The 21,658-nt window shown below is 43.1% G+C and overlaps 1 protein-coding gene across 2 annotated transcripts in view; it reads left to right on the forward strand.

Moving 5' to 3' along the window:
• Positions 1-21,658, forward strand: part of CREB1 (cAMP responsive element binding protein 1) — a 52,744-nt gene that overhangs the window by 15,627 nt on the left and 15,459 nt on the right. For both annotated transcript variants that reach the window (XM_075934367.1, XM_075934365.1), the window contains 4 exons: positions 8,510-8,631; positions 10,610-10,756; positions 12,665-12,765; positions 20,885-21,027. In XM_075934367.1, coding sequence (XP_075790482.1) covers positions 8,518-8,631; positions 10,610-10,756; positions 12,665-12,765; positions 20,885-21,027 — 505 coding nt within the window. In that variant the 5' untranslated portion in view covers positions 8,510-8,517. The remainder of the gene's footprint in view (positions 1-8,509; positions 8,632-10,609; positions 10,757-12,664; positions 12,766-20,884; positions 21,028-21,658) is intronic.

Below are 21,658 nucleotides of genomic sequence, written 5' to 3' on the forward strand. Positions count from 1 at the left end.
CAAAAACCCCATTTTGTGCAAAATAAATTGCAGGAAAATATGCTAATGAGATAGCAACTTATGCTAATGAGTCCTCTAGCATATTTTCTGCTGCAAAAATGTGTAGTGTAGATGTAGCCATAGTGTTAAGAATGCTTGGGCAACGTTAACTCAGATATCTTGTGTGTATATTTCTCTTTATCATTTTTCCTGTTAAAGGAAAATTTTATTGTATTACTGTTAGTGTGTGCCAAAAATTACACAGAAATTTCCTGATTTGGGTGCTATACATCTTTGCTGTTACATTTTGTACTCATAATCAACTCAAACATAAACATCCTTTGTTGTGAGATTTAAATTGAGGATGAAAATACTTGTAACTTAATTTTTGGAATTTGTCATATAGATAGCTATGTTCCTGATGTCTCAGGGACCTAAATTCTGCCCTCAATTATTTGAATCTAAAAATGAAGGTCCAGTTAAGGTCACATTGAAAATTTGACTCATGCTCTGTGAAAACATGTTTCTGTTGGCTCTTAAAAGATTCTCTTTACAATATTCCATCATAAATATTTATTATACACAGAATTATGCAATCAAGGTGCCCCATTCTTTCATTTCTTAGCTGTGATCTCTTTTAAAATACTAAACTTGTCACATCACTTTCCCCATGTATGGTAGGCTAAACACAATTAACTGTGGCTGCAAAGTATACTCAGATGATTTTGAATGAATTATGCTAATATAGATAAAAATAAGTGTGACTAAAAGTACAATTCTGATCTGCAAAGTGACTGATAAAATGACATCTTCTTAGATCTATTCCTTTTGTGTGACAAAAAGTAGTTTGATGTTCATCTGTTTGCACTTGGAAAGAAGTTTTTTCCCAAAAAGAAGTTTGTACTGCTGTTTATTCTTGTTTGCCCTGAAGTGCTAACACATTTAAAAGGAAACGATGAGGATTCTTTTCCAGCTCAAGAATCATCAGCAGAATTGTTTACAATGTGCCAGTAATTTACACCTGTGCAAACCCACTGATGACCACTATTACTGAAGTGATTGCTATGAATAAATCAGAGTAAAGGCATAGCCCCACTACAAAAGCACTGCATGAGAGAGAAACAAAATAGTATAGCCTGCTTTTGGTAAGGCTGTTCTATTCCCAAAATGAAATAGTGAAATGATTTATGAGAGCTATATGAAATGTATTTAGATGCTGCAGTAGAGAAGTACTGTAATGCTAGATTATTTCCTACATAAACATCCTTGAACCAGTGTACTACCAAAGACAGCCAGTAATCTGTTTGCACACAAGTGACAGAAGGGGTCAAAATGGAATGCCCCTCTGTACTCTCCTTATTGCTAGTGTCTGGCTGTTCATAATTAGCAGCTAGGCAATCTGCATTGACCACCCACTGTGCCAGAAACTTTTCCCCCTTTCACAGATATTATGGGGTGCATAGCGAGCAGCCACACCAATGGGAATGTTGCTTTCACCAAGGTCTAACCTAGTCAATAAACTCCTGAAGCATGCTTTCAAATGGCTAAAAGCACATTCTACCACCATTCTGCACTTGCTCAGCCTGTAGTTGAACTGCTCCTTACTGTGGTCCAGGTTGCCTATGTATGGCCTTATGAGCCATGGGAGCAAGGTGTAGACTGGTCTCCAAAGATCACTCTTAGTATCACCACATCTCTGATAGTAATTTTCTACTTTGGGAAGAAAATTCCATCTAGCAGCTTTCTGAAGAGACAAGTTCCTAAAGATGTGCGCCTCATGCACCTTTCCCATGCTGATGTCGGTGAAATGACCCTTGTGACCCTGCAACACCTTAAGAAGTACCCCTTGTGATTTATGTACTCTGCAAAGTGGCCTGGTGCCAAGATAGGGATGTGTGGTCTGTTTATTGCCCCACAACAGTTAGAGAACATTATCACAGCAAAGCCCTCCACTGTGTCTTGCATGTATCCCAGAGTCACAACCCTTCCAGCAAAAAGGTATTGATTGCCTTGGCTACTTGGATCATAGCAGCCCCAACTGTTGATTTACCCACTCAGAATTGATTCCCACCTGTATCAGTCTGGCGTTGCAAGGTTCCACAGGACTGGGGAGCGCACATTGGAGATCAAGGTATGTGGTCCCACAGGGAGTTATCACTGCACCTAAATGTCAGGGAACTAAGGGCATTACATCTCACATGTCAGATGTTCTAGCCCATCTGTGAGGCAAGTGTGTCTCAGTCCTCATGGACAATATGGCAGCGATGTTTTATAGAAACAGAGAAGGTGGTGCTCATTCCTCTGTCAGGAAGCGCTTAGTCTGTGGCAGTTTTGAATCCAGCATTCCATACAGCTGGAAGCCACATACTTCCTTGGAATTCAGAACATGCTGGCAGATGGGATCAGTCTTTTCATACGCACAATTGGTCCCTCAGAGTGGATATAGCCCAAAGCATTTTCTTCAGCTGGGAGTATCCCTACCTAGACCTCTTCACAATGAAAGGGAACAGGAAGTGTCAGACTTTTTTCTCTTTCCTAAACCACAGCCTGGGCTCCATAGGGGATGCATTTGAGGTACCCTGGATATCTTACCTCCTGTACGCAGTCCCTCTTTTTACCCTTTCTCCTTATGGTGAGGCAATGCCAGCGTGGGCCCACCAACATTGGTTCACCGTTCTTCTGGAGTTTGCAATGGAACAGCCTATAGCCTTTCCCTTGTACCCAGACCTAATCACTCAGGACTACAGCAGATTGTGCCACCCCAACTTCAAATCTCTCCACCTAATGGCATGGAAGCTCCATGGTTGACAGGCAATGTTGCAATCAATACAGGAGGAAACCTTCCACTACATCCATTTACCTGGGCTGGCTAAGTGGAAACGTTTCTCGATTTGCTCCCTCCAGAAGGAAATAGCTCTTCTGGAGGACCCAGTCCCATTCATCCTGAACTACTTGTTAGACCTGAGGAGACAGGGATTGTCTATGTCCTCAGCCAGGGTCCACCTAGCGACTATTTCTGCTTTTCACTTGGGTAGCCAGGGTAAGTCAATCTCTGCCAACCCAGAGTATGTCACTTCCTGAAGGGCTTAGACAGGCTGTACCCACAGGTGCATCAGCCTGTTCCACCTTGGCATCTTAGCCTAGTCCTCACCAGACTTCGAGGCCTACCTTTTGAACCACTGGTGACTTACTCTCTTGCATCTATCATAGAAATGAACATTCTTGGCTGCTGTTACTTCAGCTAGACAGATATTGGACCTCTGAACATTAAATGCAGAGCCCCTTTATGCCATTTTCTTTAAAGACAAGGTCAAACTCTGACAACATCCAGCATTTTTGCCTAAGGTGGTCTCCCAATTTCATATAAATCACATCTTCTCCTGGTTTTCTTTCCTAAATTGCACACTAATAATAAAGAATGAGCTCTACAAACACTGAATGTGAGGTGCTTTGGCTTTTTATTTAGAGAGAACAAAATCATTCTGCAGTTTTCCTTAACTCATCTCCATAGCAGAAGGGTGAAGTGTCCACTGATCTCAGCCCAGTGTATATCTTCATGGATTATGGCTTGTATCAGGACCTGTTATGACCTCGCTTTCACAGCCCACTTTACTAGAGCACAGGCTTCTGCTGCCTTTGTGGCACAGGTACCCTCCTGAATATTTGCAGAATGGCTTTCTGGATTTCCATTCATACATTCACTAATCATTATGCCATCTCCCAGCAGAGTAGGGATGACGCATTCAGTAGGGCAGTTTTTCAGTCCATTTCCAATTAGTCTCCAAGCCCACTTCTGGTTACCACAACTTGTGATTCACCTAAAGGGAATGGGCATGAGCAGTCACTTGAAGAAGGAAAAAATGGTTTCCCACCTTTCATATCTGTTGTTCTTCGAGATGTGTTGGTCATGCCCATTCCAAACCCTGCCCACATCCCCTTTATCAGAGAGTTCCAGCAAGACGGAACTGAACGGGTGGAGGGCCAGCAGAGGTATGTGTGCTGCCATAGCGGTGCCACTTTAGAGTGCTTCCCTACTGACCCAATGGGTACTGCTATTGGAAGCTTTTTCTAACAGTTCCAGCGCACATTCACGTAAAGGGAATGGATATGAGCAACACATCTCAAAGAACAACAGTTATGAAAGTAGGTATCCAGGGTTTTTGGCAACCACTGGTCACATCCCATAGCCACATAACTATGTGGTCCCATTAGTCTGTGCTTGTCTCACAGGAGCAGAATCAGCATTCCACTGTGTCAACAGGAGTGACTGCTACTAGCATATTCCTATTGCTCCACTCAATGGGTTCCTGCATGTCTGTGTTCATGGCCCCCTCACATTCTTCCTCGCTCCGGGGGCTCCTGGGTAGACTCTTGACACACTGCAGCATAATACGTGAAGTGTTTGCAATACTTGCCATAGCAGCCTAGAACTGAGCAGGGCCCATGCTTGTCTTGCTATAGCATCTGCATGGATAACGAGGGGGAAAGGGGCATGAAAAATTGTTTGCCGTTCCTTTCAAGCAGTGGGGGAGGGAAGAGATGAGTGTGTTATGGGATGCTGACATGTATCCACAACCATCTGCTGCAATGTTTTGGTCCTATCAAGCAATGGGAGTCTAACTTGGAATGCAAGGGGCGGCAGGAACTGTGGGATGGCTACCTGTAGTGCATCACTGTCAGACTGAAGATAGCCACTCTGCTAGGGACATACTCTCTCAACCTCATGTGCACAGTGAGGACATGTACCTTTTACTTCACAAAATTGTGTTCTTAAAAATCAACCTTTATAAATTCAACCTAATCTCATAGGGTACCTTTAGATTTAAACACTTCCCATTTCAGTTAATCAGGTTTCACTTCCTTGTCAAGTGGTGTCAAAATCATACTGTATACATCAGGGCTGCTCAACTTTGGAAACCCTGGGTGCCACAATGATACTCCCAGCACATGCCGAGGGCCACAACTTAAGTGTGGTTGCATATATGCAAATAGCTTCTTTCACACTGACGGGCATGAATACAGAGTTTAAGGCAAGACTATACAACACACAGGCCCCATTTAAGTCAGTTCTGCCGATATTAATAAAATGCAATATTTACCCGATTTCCATGCATATGACAGCACTTTTAATGAGCAATGACAGTCCAGGAATTTAACTACTAAAACGCATATCAACAGAAGACCATTATATTGACTATTTTTTTTGTTTTGGCTCCCACCAGCGAGCTGTGTGTTGAGCTCCATGTAAACCCCAACTGCAACATGGGCTGCAAACAAATGGGCTGCCGGCCACATGTGGCCTGTGGACCACGTGTTGAGTAGCCCTGGTATACAGTATTCTGGGGGGACAAGACTTCAAGTTCTAATGCATAAAAACAAACATTTGAAATCTTTTTTGAACATCAAAAAAAGCAAAAAACCACAATTCTGTCCCTTTTCTAGATCTGCTGGCAATGTTCCTCCTAATGCAACCTAATATGCCATTAGCCTTCTTGGCTACAAGGGCACACTGTCGACTCATATCCAGCTTCTCATCCACTGTAATCCCCAGGTCCATTTCTGCAGAACTGCTTAACCAGTCGGTCCCCAGGCTGTAACAGTGCTAGGGATTCTTCCATCCCAAGTGCAGGACTCTGCACTTGCCCTTGTTGAACCTCTGGATCCTATCCCTGCCCTCCAGCATATCTACCTCTCCCCATAGCTTAGTGTCATCTGCAAACTTGCTGAGGGTGCAATCCATCCCCTTTCATAATGATGATGAGAAACCCTTGAAAAGATGAAGCTCCTGTAAATTGATAAGCAACATCTGTCTTCCTACAGCCGGAAACAACTCTCAGAATTGTAAAGTGCACCATATCCTCTCAATGAGATGTTAACTTGTATGTCTAACTGTGATCATTAAAAGTCAAACAATAATTATTTCTCTGCTACAAAAGCACGTTAGACTGTGTCGACATTGGCAATGGAGTGACAAAGCTTTTGTCATTAATATGTGCTCAAAGCCTGCTCCTCTGGAACTACAAAAGCTTTGCTGCAGCAAGTACTAGTAGAGAGTGGAATTTTTGTGTTGACAAAAGTGCGGACAAGCAGTGTTTACACTGCCTGACTTTTAGTGACAGGGCTGTGTTGACATAACCATGTAATTAAAAACTGTGTAGTACAGACATTCCCTAAGAAAGGAAGAGGATTGTAGATCTTTGTATTCCATTATGAGTGGTATTTCATTTGGGTGTCATGACTGGATGGTCTTAGGAAGAACACTGCCACTTTTTTTCCCCTTCAGTCTGTCATATGGAGCCAAATGAGGAATGAGGGGAGAAATAAAGGCCTGGGATTCCTGCAAGACTTACTAAGAGGAATCCACCAAGCCCAGCAGGGCATCTTATGTCTTTTCTGTAAAGTTTACTGAGAATGTACTGTTCATCCCTATTTTTCTGGTTTATCTTAGTTCAGTCTCTTTCAGCATTCACTCTGTGTCATGTCAATTTTGAGGACTCTGAGTACTTGATTTGGTGATCATGATGATTCTGTCTCTTTTCTATATGGTTTTGTGAGAAGCAATCCCATTCCAGGCACATCCCGTTTTCCTGGCACAACCAAGCCCTTACCTTGCTTTAAGATATAAGAAGAAGCTCTCTCTATAGATAGATAGATTTTTATATCTATTTATCACACACAAACCCAAATTCTTCTACAGATATCCTTTCTGATTCTGTTTTTCTATGAAGACTCTGTGGACAAGGGGACTTAGAGGAACAATACCAATAGAGTTTAAGAAGAAAATAGACCCGTAACCACTACTGTTTTAAAAGTCTCATGCAATTTATCACTAGTGCATTAAGGTGCAAACTTACAGTTTCATTTTGAAGTCTTGATTGCTATGGTAACTAAGGATGTAAGTGACTAGTTGAATAGTCGACTGCGTGATAAGCAAGGTCAGGGAGTTCCAAGCCTCTTTAATCCTGATAGCACCAACATGGCCTTATCAACATTGGTTCCCAACCCTGCACAGCCTCTCGATGAAGTGCTTTTTGACCTTCCCTCTGTATCCAGACCTGATCTCTCAGGATTTTGGCAGGGTGTGCCACCTCAACCTCTGGTCTCTACACCACATGGCATGGAAGCTCTGTGGCTGACTGCTTCAAAGAGGCAGAGTTCGGAGCATATCCAAAGGGTCGTACTGGGGAGTGGTAAAACCTCCACTGGTGAAATGATGTGGTTGGAAGGGAAAGGCTATTCCCCTATAGAAGTCCCTGTTTCTGCCTTTTTAGATTACCTCCTGGACCTCAGACTCCAGAGCCTTGCCCTTTCCTCGGTCAGGGTACACCTGGCCACCATCTTGACTTTCCATTCTTGGTCCCAGGGTGAGTTTGTCTTCTCAGATCCTATGGTGCACCGCTTCCTTCAGGGGTTGAATACGGTATACCCTCAAGTGTGTCAGCCCCTGCCCACCTGGACCTTAACTTGATGCCCACTAAGCTGATGGCTCCCACTTTTGACTCTTTCACTCCTGCACCTCTCCTGGTATTTTCTTCTGAATTTTTAAAGTTTAAAAGTTACTTTCATAGTTTGATGCAGAATTTAACATTCAGTAAAGTCTCCTTGTATGCTTGCTTTTAGGAATTATGCAATTTCTTTGTGTAGAATTTTGTGTGTTCTACTAAGACATGCTTACTAAATTAACATTTCAAAATAAGTGTTAGAGCTGCCTTGGGTAACTTAGCCAAGCAAAACCCACATTGTATACAAACCAGGATATAGCCTTTTCTCTTTCCTGTAACAGTAATTCCAAATATATTTCAAAATATTACAGGTTGATAATTGTAAATCATGCCAAAAAAGCTTATGCTAATGTTGGTCCATTCTAGTGCGGACTTCAAATATTATCTGTGTTTAATTTCTTTGGCAGGTCAGTTTTATCCCCAGAGCAGCAGCTGTAGGGAACATCCTGCTCAGTCCCTGGAACAGTTGCTCCCATGCACAGTGTGATCACAGATAGGATTTGAGAGGGATGGAGCATGAATAGTGCATATAGAATAGTCACAGGATTTAGCTGACAAACTTGAGTTGCTAGGCATGTGCGAACTACAGGTCTTTTCAAGTTTTGCCAGATTTGGACAGGTTTTCATGGGGGTGGCAAAGGCATATCACTGACAACAGGGAAGCCCCATAATTCTGAGTTCCTGCTTCAAAGCATGGAAGTGCTAGAGTGTCTCAAGAAAATGGCTGTAAGAATTTTTCATCATGTACCAAACTATGTATATACTCCTCCAGTCTTGCTATTAAAAACTGCTAAACTATTTTTGCTAACACTTTAGCAGAGCATTCAGTCTGATAGACACACCTGTCACAGAAAATTTCTTCCTGGATGGTTAAAAGCAAAATTATAAGCAACTGAAAACTGGGTCTTATAATATTGTGTTAACTGTATGCATAGCTAAAGCTTCACCAATAATAATGGAATCACATGGATATGTATGCTATGAAAGAGGCAAATATATACTCATGACACACATCATTGTAATTGTAGGTAACTAAATGACCATGGAATCAGGTGCAGAGACACAGCAGAGTGGAGATGCAGCTGTTACAGAGGCAGAAACCCAACAGATGACTGTACAGGCACAACCGCAGATTGCAACATTAGCCCAGGTATAATGATTTGGTTTAATGTTTTTACAGCATTGTTTCCCAACTGCATAAGGTTTAAAGGGGAAAATATTTTTTAGGAGGATTAGAGAATGCTCTATTTTGTGTGAGTCTAGAACTGGTAATATGTATTTTTCATTTAATTTTGTAATCAGAATTGTACATTATCATTTGTTGGTTTAACTTTAATATCACATTGGACTATGTTAGGCCTGATATATTTTTAAAGTATAATCAATTTATAAGGGGACTACAGACACAGACTTTTGAATTACTTCTTTTCACTTGTAGCATTCCTTCCCACCCTGGAAGATACTTCAAAACTTTACAATCTTGTTTTTTTGTACTAAGTGGTATAAACAGGGTGTTGCTTGTTAGAGTTAGGAACTTTGTTATGACAGTAGACTTGATTTTTAAGAAAACAAACTGATTTACTTTATATGGTTAAATAATACAGAGAATACATAAATCAACAAAAGGTGTTGATATAATGAACATTATAAATAACAGGAGCAAAATTCCATTCCCTCTTTGCTCATTATCAGAAATCCAAATTCTTCAGAATTGTCTCCCTTTTACTGAGGCATTGTTAGGCCCTTTATTGTCTCAAAAAGTTATTTTGTAACAACCAAAAATAATGCAAATGTAATTACCTTCTTAATTTCTAGATCCTGTTCAATACTGGGTAACATTGATGTTTGCCAGGAGTAACTCCATCGTGTAAATGAGTGTAGTCCCTTGTTTAACAATTTCATCTTGTACATTATTTGCATCCCCAAAGTATGTAAAATTATGCATCTTTCAACCTCTTTATTGTGTGAATTTCTGAAATCTTTCTTATGGCATGATTACAAAATTATTTAACACTTACAGGATAAAGTTGAATTAAGATATGCAACTTCAGCTACGTTAATTGCGTAACTGAAGTCCAAGTCTGCTGAAGTCATCATCAGTTGTTGGCTTAGCTTAACAGCAGAACAACGTTCAGTTGACCAATTTTGCTTTCATTGGCAAGAACTGTTTTAGTCCGTTGGATTCATTATTAACAAAGCCACATAACTTATGGTTTTTTTTAATAATTAAAAAGAGGATTTTTCTGCAAATTTATATCCTCCTGCCTGAGAAGCGTGACACCCACAAAGTTTTTTTACTTTCTCCAACCACCTGACATGGGAAAAGTGCCCCTCAGTTGCCAAATGATACTGTAGCTCCTAGTTTCAACTGCAGATCGCACATGTGAAATTGTGCAGGAATTCAGTACATCTGTGCAGCAGCCATTTTCACAGGCACACATTTAGGATACGTCTACACTACAGAGAAGATCAAAGCTGCCACTGTTGATCTGCCAGGGTTTGAATGAGCAGGTCTGGTTAAGACAGCTAATTTGAACTGAGAGGGGCACTGCAGTTGATTCCGGTAGTCCTGCTTCCATGGGGAGTAAGGGAAGTCGAAAGAAGAGTGTTCTCCCTTTGGCTTCCTGCAGCGTGGACAGCACCAAAAGCTGAGTTAAGCTACTTCGACTTCACTTACACAATTAACATAGCTGAAGTTGCATATCTTAATTCGACTTTATCCCGTAGTATAGACATACTTAAGAGTAATTGCGCAGCTGAAGTCGAAGTAGCTTAACTACTTTTGGCACTGTCCATTCTGTAAGGATCCCTTCAGGGCCGGATTGCCCACAGGGAGCTGACAGTGGGGCTGCCCAGGGAGTCCTGACGTGTGGCTGCTCATGGAGTCACACTGTGCACAGCTGTCTGGAGCCCCAGCGCCAGGCTGCCAAGTGGAGCCATGGCAGCAATGGTTGCCCAGCAGGGTCAGCAGGAGGTGGGGAGCCAGCTGGGACCTCCTTGGTCTGGCAAAATCCCTCAACGGGGACTAGTCAGGCCCCGAGGGTACTGGACCAGGGAGGTTCAACCTGTAGTTAAATAATGAGATGTTGCAATAATCTAATAATATATATTCCCTCTCTTTTTTGTAGGTATCTATGCCAGCAGCTCATGCAACATCTTCTGCTCCAACAGTGACCTTAGTACAATTGCCTAATGGGCAGACAGTTCAAGTTCATGGAGTTATTCAAGCAGCCCAGCCATCAGTTATTCAGTCTCCACAGGTCCAGACTGTTCAAGTATGTATTAAAGAATATCAGACTCTTTAACTCATGCATTCTATATGGCCTTATCAGTCCACCTTTCTCAAATGTATTTGTGTCTCTGTGTGTGTTCTGTGTCATGTCAGCTTTGAAATGTTTGTGGGAAAATCTGTACTATGCTTGTTATCTCATGACTTTTGTTGTCTTTATGGTTTATCTGCTTTTCGTTTCCATACATTTCCCCCCTTACTCTACTCCAGGGCTACACAACTTTGGAAGCCCCAGGGGCCACAAGGATACCCACAGCACATGCCGAGAGCACAGCTGCATATATATGCAAATAGCTTCTTTCATACTGACTGGCATGTATAAAGATTAAGTTAAAACTTACATTTTCAGGAAATTATGGAGGGTTAGACAACTATTTAATTACTAGCCAATTAGCCCATCATAAGAAGGGATTTTCAGGTCTTCTTTCCTGAGCTCGCTCGCTCTCTCTCTCTCCCTCTCTCCCTACAGCCTCCCCCCTCTCATTCAGCTCTCCTCCGCATCCTGCCTCTCTCTCCGTCACTTTCTTTCTCTTCTCTCCCTCCTGCCTCTCACTCTCCCTTTCTCTTCTCCTCCTCCTCCTGCTTCTCTCTCCCCTCCGTCTCTCCCCGTCCCCCTTCCCCTTCCCCTTCCCCTTCCCTCCCGCCGGGGCGCTTGGCTGAGTGCTGCCTGCTCAGACGGGCTGCCGCGAGGGAGGGGGGCAGGGTGGTGACGTACACGGCCAGGGGGCGTGTACATCACCGCCCTCCCTTTCACTCCCACCCCGGGGGAGCCCAATCAGCTGAGTGCCACAGCGGGAGGGGAACGGGGTGGTGACGTACATGGCCCCGCCACCTGGCCGTGTACGTCACCGCCCCTCCCCCTTCCCCTCCCTCCATGGCGGCTCTGCTGAGTGTTGGGCGCTCAGCCGGGCTGCCGCAGGAGAGGAGGGGCGGGGCGATGACGTACACAGCCAGGGGGCGGGGCCGTCTACGTCACCGCCCCCCGCCTCTGGAGCCCTTTTTGAAAATTGGCATCACATTAACTATCCTTCAGTCACTAGATACAGAATCCGATTTAAAGGACTGGTTACAAACCACAGTTAGTAGTTCTGCAATTTCACATTTGAGTTCTTTCAGAACTCTGGTGAATGCCATCTAGTCCTGGTGACTTGTAACTGTTCAATTTCTCAATTTGTTCCAAAACCTTCTCCAATGACACCTAAATCTGAGACAAATTCTCAGATGTGTTTCCTAAAAAAAATGACTCAGGTTTGAGAATCTTCCTCACATCCTCATCTATGAAGTCCGTTGCAAAAAATCATTTAGATTCTCTGCAATGACCCTGTCGTCTTTGAGTGCTCCCTAGCATCAAGTGAGAGGCGTTAAACACCAAGTATACTACCATGAAACTAGGAAAGGCTCCTGCAGGACCTCCATACCCCTATAAAGATTTATAATTAGTTCTGTCACAATTGCGCTCCTCACTCCCTTTGTTCTCAAACCCTTCTGCTTCAATCCTATGTTGCTTCTAGTTATTGTGTCTCCAGACCTGACTGCCTACCTTGCTTTGTTTCTGTGGGTTGGAAGGAAGCAGGATTGAAAGAAGGAGTTATGGAAAGAAAAAAGTGGGTGAAGCCATTATTTATAATAATTTGCCCATAATGTATTTTCATATGTTAGTGTCTTGTTAAATACATTTCTGAAGCTAGATGGCTGATTCTGATTGTATTATGTATTCACTAACAAGTGATCGTCTATTACTTTTGATTTTCTCAGTCTACGCTCTACATGCACTTTATATTGGTAATCTCTTTCGCATACTGTGAAAATGTGCTTATAATGGTAGATTTATTACAGTACAATTAGCTTGTTAAATTTGTTTTCAGCGGTAAATTTATTTCATTCTTATTTATAGATCTCCACTATTGCAGAAAGTGAAGATTCACAGGAGTCAGTGGATAGTGTCACAGACTCACAGAAACGCAGAGAGATCCTTTCCAGACGACCCTCCTACAGGTATGGATGGTAAAAGCTGAAGCGTTTTGATTGATGCATTTATTCAGCAAATGAGTAGACAAATAGTTTTGGTAGTTAATGTGAGATCTACCTTTTTTTATTAAAATATTCCTCCAGTGACACTTTTCCATAACTAATGTTGGATGGGATGCCAGAAAATAAGCAAAATAAGACATGGAGGGGAAAAAAGTCTGCCCTTGTGAGGAGATAGTAAAGAAAATCATTGAGAATAAACTAAGTGCTAAATAAATCTATATGTGTAATATTTAGATACTATTACAATAAGTGCTTTTGAAGTTGCTTAAACATCTATTTAATACTTGGTGCACCACTGAAACAAGCCAGCAAGTTGCTACTATATATTCCGTTGTCTCCGTAGAATCAACATTTCAGTTTGTTGTAATGCAGAAACATGAGCAATAGTCAGATTTAATTCTTTTTTTCACCTTAGACTTTCAGTGGAAACATAACATTGTGTGCCTCATTAAAACGGCTGTAGATAGAACTTCTTAAAATTTGTCATGCTTCTTAGGGAAAATAGCATATAACCAAATTAGCTGCAGGTGCCCAACAGAGAGGGAAGCGGCCTAGCCAAGTTAGTTTACATGTAGTATTGTCTCCAAAATGCTGAAAATCAGGAAAGTCTTGGATTTGAGTTAGAGCTAGCCCTAGGTATCTCTAGTTTGGGTGGCAAGTACTTACGTAGCAAAACCAGCTAGTGTTTTTTCCTTAAATCAGACACTTGTATCTTCCTTTCATTAAATGCCCATACAAAAAACATTCTGGCAGGATTGAATTTTCTTTTGTAATTGAGGAATGAATTAATTTTAAAAATTCAGTACCATGAAGTAATTGTAATTCCATTCAGTAATACTTCTTTGTGTACGGAAACTGACGTTTATCCTTATTTTGTCATGTGAAGGTCTAGATTGAGCCTTACACCTTCAGAAAATGTGCAGGGACAACATCAGCAGCACATGGAATCACTTTTTTGGATCAGAATTGGCCTTGGGACTCATAATCATGTGCACATTAAATCTCTGATTTGGAGGTCTAAAAATGAGATTCCTACCTTTCATTTTAAAACATAAAACTATGCTTGAAAACCGGTTTCTCATTTTTCCTAAAGTATGCAAATTATTCTGTGTCATCATATATTGCCATTCAGGGCTAGCCTTTGCAGGTGCATTAAAGCCATGACTGCAGATCTCTACGGTCCCAGGTGTGTTTGCAGCTGTAGACGGCAGCACTACTGGTGTTAAGCCTGCCTTAGACTTCTGAGTAGTCAGCGTGCCTGCAGCTGAGCTTTCTCCTGTTGTGACTCTGACCACCACAAGGAAAGATTAGTTGAATGAAATGAGGCAACAGAACAAGGGACAGTACCAAGAACAGGGGACTGATGCATTCTAATCCCAGATTTAACACTGACTCCATCTGTAACCTTGGTGAAGTCATTTAGGACCAGATTCTGTCACCTGTGTTCCATTTAGGCCTGGGGAAACTCAACTGACATAGATCTCATGTACCTGGCTTTCCTATGCCAGCCAACCTTCCAATCCCACATGGGATATCATGTTGGAACAGGAAAGATTGGGACCAGAGTACAATGGTGTCCTGCCAGTTCTCAGCTAATATAATCCAGGGTGCTATTATTTACATCTGGGCTAGGTCTGATAGATATCAGCCTACAGAGTTAGGAAGATAGAACTGGATCCTTGATGATGCCACCTTCATCTTGCTTGTTCATTTTTTCCTCAGTTATCTTTTTGCATGCCACCTCATGTGCATGAGAGAAACTCCCCATCTACATTTATAAAGCCACTACTTAATCGTCTTTGAAATTCTTCCTTAAAACTTTACTTCTGCCATAGTACCTACAAATCACACTTTTCTAGCATTAGCGGTGAGATTTACTTTCTACTTTTCTGTTAACTGCTTTTAACTGTTTTATTGTTACTTCCATCTTGTTTGTTCATTTTATCCACTTGTCATTACTGTCTCATCAGCCATCCGATGCCTATATTTTAAGCTGTCCAGGAAAATGACTGTCATCTTTGTTACTTGTCTGCAGCGCCTAGCAAAATGGAGAGCTGATCATCAGTCGGGGTTCCTAGGTGCTAACAAAATCTAATTAATAACAACAAAGCCCTGTTTCTGTTTGTCTTTTTGGTAAATGATCAGCCTCTGTGGAATAGAGCAATACATAGGTGTGACTACCAGAGCCATACAGAAATATTCAGTGTAGTCTGGACCTGGGTTCTTCAGCTGTTTTTTATGAGAACTAGAGGAGCAGTCCACAAGAGAATAGATATGTCATATGAAAACAAAAAAAATATCCACACTTTCCTTGCTGCCTAAACAGGTCTTTTGTGGTTGCATATAGTGGAGTATGTAGTCAATAAAAGAGAATTTGCCAGTCCTCCATATTCTTGGTAGAAAATGTTATCAGTCAAATTGCGGTTTTATTGAGCAGCTATCCCAATCAGGTCTAGCCATAGAATCATAGAATACTAGAACTGGAAGGGACATCGAGAGATCATCGAGTCCAGTCCCCTGCCCTTGTGGCAGAACCAGGCACCGTCTCAACTATCCCTGATAAATGTCTATCTAACCTGCTCTTAAATATCTCCAAAGATGGAGATTCCACAACCTCCCTAGGCAATTTATTCCAGTGTTTAACCACCCTGACAGTTAGGAAGTTTTTCCTTATGTCCAACCGAAACCTCCCTTGCTGCAGTTTAAGCCCATTGCTTCTTGTCCTATCGTCAGAGAATAGTTTTTCTCCCTCCTCCTTCTGACAACTTTTTAGATACTTAAAAACTACTATCGTGTCCCCTCAGTCTTCTTTCCAAACTAAACAAGCCCAATTCTTTCAGTCATCTCTCAGAGCTCATGTTCTCTAGACCTTTAATCATTCTTGTTGCTCTTCTCTGGACCTTCTCCAATTTCTCCACATCTTTCTTGAAATGTGGTGCCCAAAACTGGACACAGTACTCCAGTAGGGGCCTAATCATCACAGAGCAGACCAGAAAAATGACTACTTGTGTCTTGCTTACAACACTCCTGTTAATGCATCCCAGAATCATGTTTCCTTTATTTGCTACAGTGTCACACTGCTAACTCATATTTAGCTTGTGGTCCACTATGACCCCTAGATCCCTTTCTGTAGTACTCCTTCCTAGACAGTCATTTCCCATTCTGTATGTGTGAAATGGATTGTTCCTTCCTAAATGGAGTATTTTGTATTTTTCCTTATTAAACTTCATCCTATTTACCTCAGATCATTTCTCCAGTTTCTCCAGATCATTTTGAATTATGACCCCTAAAAGAAGAGAGGGCTTTTTGTGCAATCGGTAATCCTCATTCTATGAGGAACAAGCCTTTTTGCGAAAGAGCTCTTTCGCAAAAAGGCGTGTGTGCTCGGGGAGGAGGGAGTTTTTTCGGAAGAAGAGGGAAGAGGAAAAAGCACAGATGCCCTGATGGCCATTCTGTCCATAGCAATCACTGCTTACATGCGAGATAGCATCCAGGCAGTCTGGATGCTATCTTTCGAAAAAGCGCATCACTTTTTCAATGTGCTTTTGCGGTGTGGATGCTCTCTTTCACAAGAAGTTTTTTTGGGAGATCTCTTCCAAAAAAGACTTCTTGCACAAGAAGCCTGTAGTCTAGATGTAGTCTCAGATGCCTCTTCTATCAGCTCCTTGAGTGTTCTAGGATGCATTTCACCAGGCCCTGGTGACTTGCATACATCTAATTTTTCTAAGTAATTTTTAACTTGTTCTTTTTTTATTTTTTCTTCTAAACCTACCCCATTTCCACTAGCATTCACTATGTTAGGCATTCCTTCATCATCAGACTTCTTGGTGAAGACCGAAACAAAGAAGTCAGTCATTAAGCACCTCTGCCATTTCAAAGTTTCCTGTTATTGTTCTCCCTCTTTTCTGAGCAATGGGCCTATCCTGTCCTTGATCTTCCTCTTGTTTCTTATATATGTATAGAATGTCTTCTTGTTATCCTTTATGTCTTTAGCTAGTTTGAGCTCTTTTTGTGCCTTTACCTTTCTAATCTTTCCCCTGCATTCCTATATTATTTGCTTAAATTCATCCTTTGTAATTTGTCCTAGTTTCTACTTTTTTATATGATTCCTTTTTGATTTTTAGATAATGCAAGATCTTGTTAAGCAAAGGCAGTCTTTTGCCATAATTTCTACGCCGCGGAATAGCTTGCTTTTGGGCCCTTAATAATGTCCCTTTGAAAAGCTGCCAATTCTCTTCAGTTGTTTTTCCTCTTAGTCTTGCTTTCCATGGGACCTTACCCACCAGCTCTCTGAGTTTACTAAAATCGGCCTTCCTGAAATCCATTGTCTTTATTTTATTGTTCTCCCTTCTACCATTCCTTAGAATCACAAACTTTATGATTTCATGATCACTTTCACCCAAGCTGCCTTCTCCCTTGAAATTCTCAACCAGTTCCTCCCTGTTTGTTAAAATCAAATCTAGAACAGCTTCCCCCCGCCCCAGTAGCTTTTTCAACCTTTTGAAATAAAAAATTGTCTCCAGTGCAGTCCAAGAACTTATTGGATAGTCTGTGCCCCGCTGTGTTAGTTTCCCAACATATGTCTGGATAGTTGAAGTCCCCCATCACCACCAAATCCTGCACTTTGGTGTTTTTGTTAGTTGTTTAAAAAAAGCCTCATCCAAATCTTCTGCCTGTGTAGGTGGTCTTTAGTAGACCCCTAGCATGACATCATCCATGCTTTTTACCCCTTTTAACCTAATCCAGAGATTCTCAACAGGTCTGTCTTCTATGCCCATCTCCACCTCAGTCCAGTTCTGTTGATTTTTAATATATAAGGCAACACATCCTCCCTGTTTTCCCTGCCTATCCTTCCTTAGTAAGCTGTACCCTTCTGTACCAGTATTCCAATCGTGTGTATTATCCCACCAAGTCTTTGTGATACCAACCAACTATGTCATGTTTGTCAGTTACGTTTCTTTATTAGCACTTCAAGTTCTTCCTGTTTATTACCCATACACCTTGCATTTGTATATAGGCATCTAAGATACTGATTTAATTTTGCCTTCCACTTCTGCCTTGTCCCTCCTTTTTCTGTGCTATTATAGCCCATGCTTCCTTCCATTTCCAACCCAACTTCCAGTTCTCCATGTTCTTCACGTACCTGTGGGCTTTGTTCACCTGCCCCCATTGAACCTAGTTTAAAGCCCTCCTCAGTAGGTTAGCCAGTCTGCATCCAAATATGGTTTTCCCCTTCCTCAAAAGATGAACCTCATCCCTGCTTAGCAGTCCTTCTTCTTGGAATAGCATTCTGTGGTCGAGGAAGCCAAAGCCCTCCTAGTGACACCATCTTTGCAGCCAGGCATTCACCTCCAGGATGCACCCGTCTCTGCCTGGGCCCCTACCTTTGACAGGAAGGACTGGAGAGAATACCACTTGTACTCCAGACTCCTTCACCCGTACTCCCAGAGCCCTGTAGTCACTCTTGATCAGCTCAAGGCCACACCTTGCAGTATCATTAGTGTCCACATGGATGAGTAACATGGGGTAGTAGTTAGAGAACTGAATAATCCTCGATAATGCCTCCGTAACATCTCGGCTATGGGCCCCTGGCAAGCAGCATACCTCCCAAGATGACATGTCAGAGCGACAGATGGGTGCCTCCACCCTCTCAGAAGAGAGTCTCTGACCACCACTACCCAACGTTTCCTCCTCTCAGTGGTGGCAACAGACCTTCCAGCACTGGGGGTACAAGGCTTCTCCTCTTCTGACGTAGGGGGTGATCCTTATCTCCCATATCCAGAACAGCATAACAGTACCCCAGGACCACGGTGGAAGGTTTGGGAGCAGGGAAAGACTACTGCCTGCTACCAGAAGTGACCAGCTGCCAGTGTTCCCCCGAGCCATCTCCTCCTCCACCAGTGGTGTGTCAGAAGTTTTGTGTATTGGGACAGCTTCCTCAGTCTCAGCTGTCTCCACATAAATACTCTCCAGGAATTCCTCATAGATTCAGATTCTCCTGAGCCTAGCCACCTCCTCCTATAGCTCTCCTACTGCTGCCTGAGCAATTCCACCAGCAGGCACCTTTCACATTGGACAGTTCCCCCAGCCTGGATATCAGTCAGTGGGAATTGCAAGCCACAGTCCCTGCAAAACCACCCCAGGATCTGGGTAGAGGCATCCATGGGTAGGGGATCTGTCTGGATACAGGGGTAGGCATAGGAGACAGAAGCAGTGCTGGCAAAAGTGTTGCGGGTCTTCCTAACTATATTAGGACTCTCTCTGTCAAACTCCCTCTTAAACTTCCCTGTCTGCAGCCCCCTGTCTGCTTTGCTCCCCTGGTCACTCTGCCTCAGGCTTTAAAAGCCAGCTCACCCAGGTCAAGCCTGCCCTCCGTCCCCACCCCACCCCCTTAGCCACACAGGGGAAGGCTGATCCTGAGGCTGATCAAAGGCAATCAAAGGATCAAACACTCCCAGACACACAATCCCAACTGCCATAGTCACTGAAATCAAAATGTAAATAGTCGAGCAAACTCATTCACCCCAAAAGCTAGTACGCTCACCTAGCAGCCTGTTCAACGGCGGGATCTCTTGCTTTCCCTCTTAAACTCCCCTGCCAGTGAGGGTAGGTTTGAGCTTCCCATGGACAGAGGCTGATTGGCTGGATGTGGAGCAGCTTCCGTCTGCAAGGAGCTTGGACCCCCTGCGGACAGGGGGTGTTGCCACGAAGCAGCCTCTGCCTATGGCAGGCCAAGCCTCTGTCCGCGGGGAGCTGTCAGTGAGAGCCATGGCTTTTATGATTGTGTCCTGTTTTGTTCATTCTGGCATTGAGTAATTGAGCCAAATCAGTAATTAAACCAAAACTGCTCCTTCCCCCCTTTACTGTTGCGAGTCCCACAGCTTTCTCAAGCAGGAGAGTTATGGAACCCGTGAACTTAGTTGCGTGATTTCCATTCAGATACCCAGTGCTGTCTCCTGAAGAGATGATAGGTCATGCGCAGATGGCACTTCACAAATATTTCTGCTAAGTTTTTAAAACTTGAGTCCCTTGCTGAAGTAGGCCTTGATGGCCTCTGAGGCAAAAGGACATCCTTTGCTTGTGGGTGGTGGCAACAAGGAGGTTTAGTTTAATGCTCTTGCTTTCTTTTTCCACTTCTTTCTGTGTCTCAGAGCAGGGAACTAGGGATGTAAACAAGTAGTCGAGTATACGAATAACTGATACGCCTAAGCTTATCTGTTAATCTTGTCGACTACTCACATTCCTTTTCCCCCTTGCTGCCTTTGTGTCAGCTCCTCACAGACAGAGGCTGGGCCCGCTGCGGACAGAGGCTTCTTCATGGTAGCAGCCCCTCTGTCTGTGGGAGGTCCAAGCTCCCCACGGACGGGTGGCTCCACAACCCGTGGAACAGCCTCTGTGCAGGGAGAGTATGGATCTCCCACCCTCGCAGACAGGGGCTGCTGCCAGACCAGCCTCTGTTCAGGCCTGCCTCGGCTGCTGTGGACAGAGGCTGCTTTGCAGCAGCTTCCTTCCTCTCCCCCTCCCTCCTGCAGCAGAGTCTGTCCATGGGGAGCTCAGACCCCTGTGGACTGGGCTGCTGCCACCTCATGCTGCTGCCTCTGTATGAGAGATAGTAGCACAGGGTGACAGGCAGCCGGTCTGTGTGGGGGGCTGGTTTTTAAACTGGCTCCCACCTGGCACCCTGCGCTGCTGCCTCCAAGAAAGAAGTAGCAGTGCGGAGTGGCAGGGGACTGCTTGGGAGTGGGGCCGGAGTGCACTGGCTGCCTGCCTCACCCCTGTGGACCAGAGGATAGTCAAGTAAGTGATAAGAATTCATGCAGTTATTCTGAAGTTTTTGAAAAAAAGGCAAAATAAGAATTCTTGATCCAAGATGTAGGGTGTTCTAAGTTGATTCCACAGCACCCTCTCCGTATGACATTTTTAACATGTAAAATAGTTAAAGGTGTACTTTTTTTTTCCTATCCCATGTATTTTATTTCCTCATTTGCTCCACTTTTCAGTTTTCACTAGCACCAAGTAGCCAGTAGAATTGATTTTACTTTCACTTTTTGTTAAAATTTCTACAACACACTGTCTTTGCCAGAAAAATTTTGAATGACTTGTCCTCAGACGCCCCAGGAGTGCCAAGAATTGAAGAAGAAAAGTCTGAAGAGGAGACATCAGCACCTGCCATCACCACTGTAACAGTGCCAACTCCAATTTACCAAACCAGCAGTGGGCAGTACAGTATGTAGTTGTGTTTATTATTGGTGTTGATAATTGGAGAGGAAGAGAAAAAGCTGTTAAACTCTACTTGCATGACTGTTTGGGCTGGGGTAATACAAAAAAGATGATACAACATTAGTTGAAACTGACTCTTGTGCGATGACTGTCAAAAGCCTTATTAATCTGTTCCATGTAGGGATGTGATAGTGTAAACGGTTACATGCAGGCCCGCTCCCTCCTACGCTGCTGCCTCTATCAGAGCAGTGTGGCAGGGGCAGGCAGGAGTCAGTGCTCACCGGGCACTGAGGGGATCTGTAAGATATTCTCCCACTGCAACCTGAATCCTGGGTTGGAAAGTAGTGGATTGGGGGAGCGAAAGGAAAGAGGAAACAAAATTATTAAATAGAATGAGGGACTGGATATGTGTTTGTGGAAACAATGCCTGGAAAGAATGGAGAGATAGTGGAGAAAGGGATTAAATCAGGAGAAAAAGCTGGAGACCAAGGTGAAAGTGGAGGAGAAAAGCATGAAGAGGAGAGGAATTGGAGAAACAAGAGGGAGCAAAAAATTGAAGACAGCAGGTAGCTAGCCAACAAGAAAATAATCAACGTAGTAAATACTAGAGTTGGTTCTACACTGGGAAGGATTTAGC

The sequence above is a fragment of the Pelodiscus sinensis genome, chromosome 7 (assembly GCF_049634645.1).
Source record: "Pelodiscus sinensis isolate JC-2024 chromosome 7, ASM4963464v1, whole genome shotgun sequence".
NCBI lineage: Eukaryota > Metazoa > Chordata > Testudines > Trionychidae > Pelodiscus > Pelodiscus sinensis.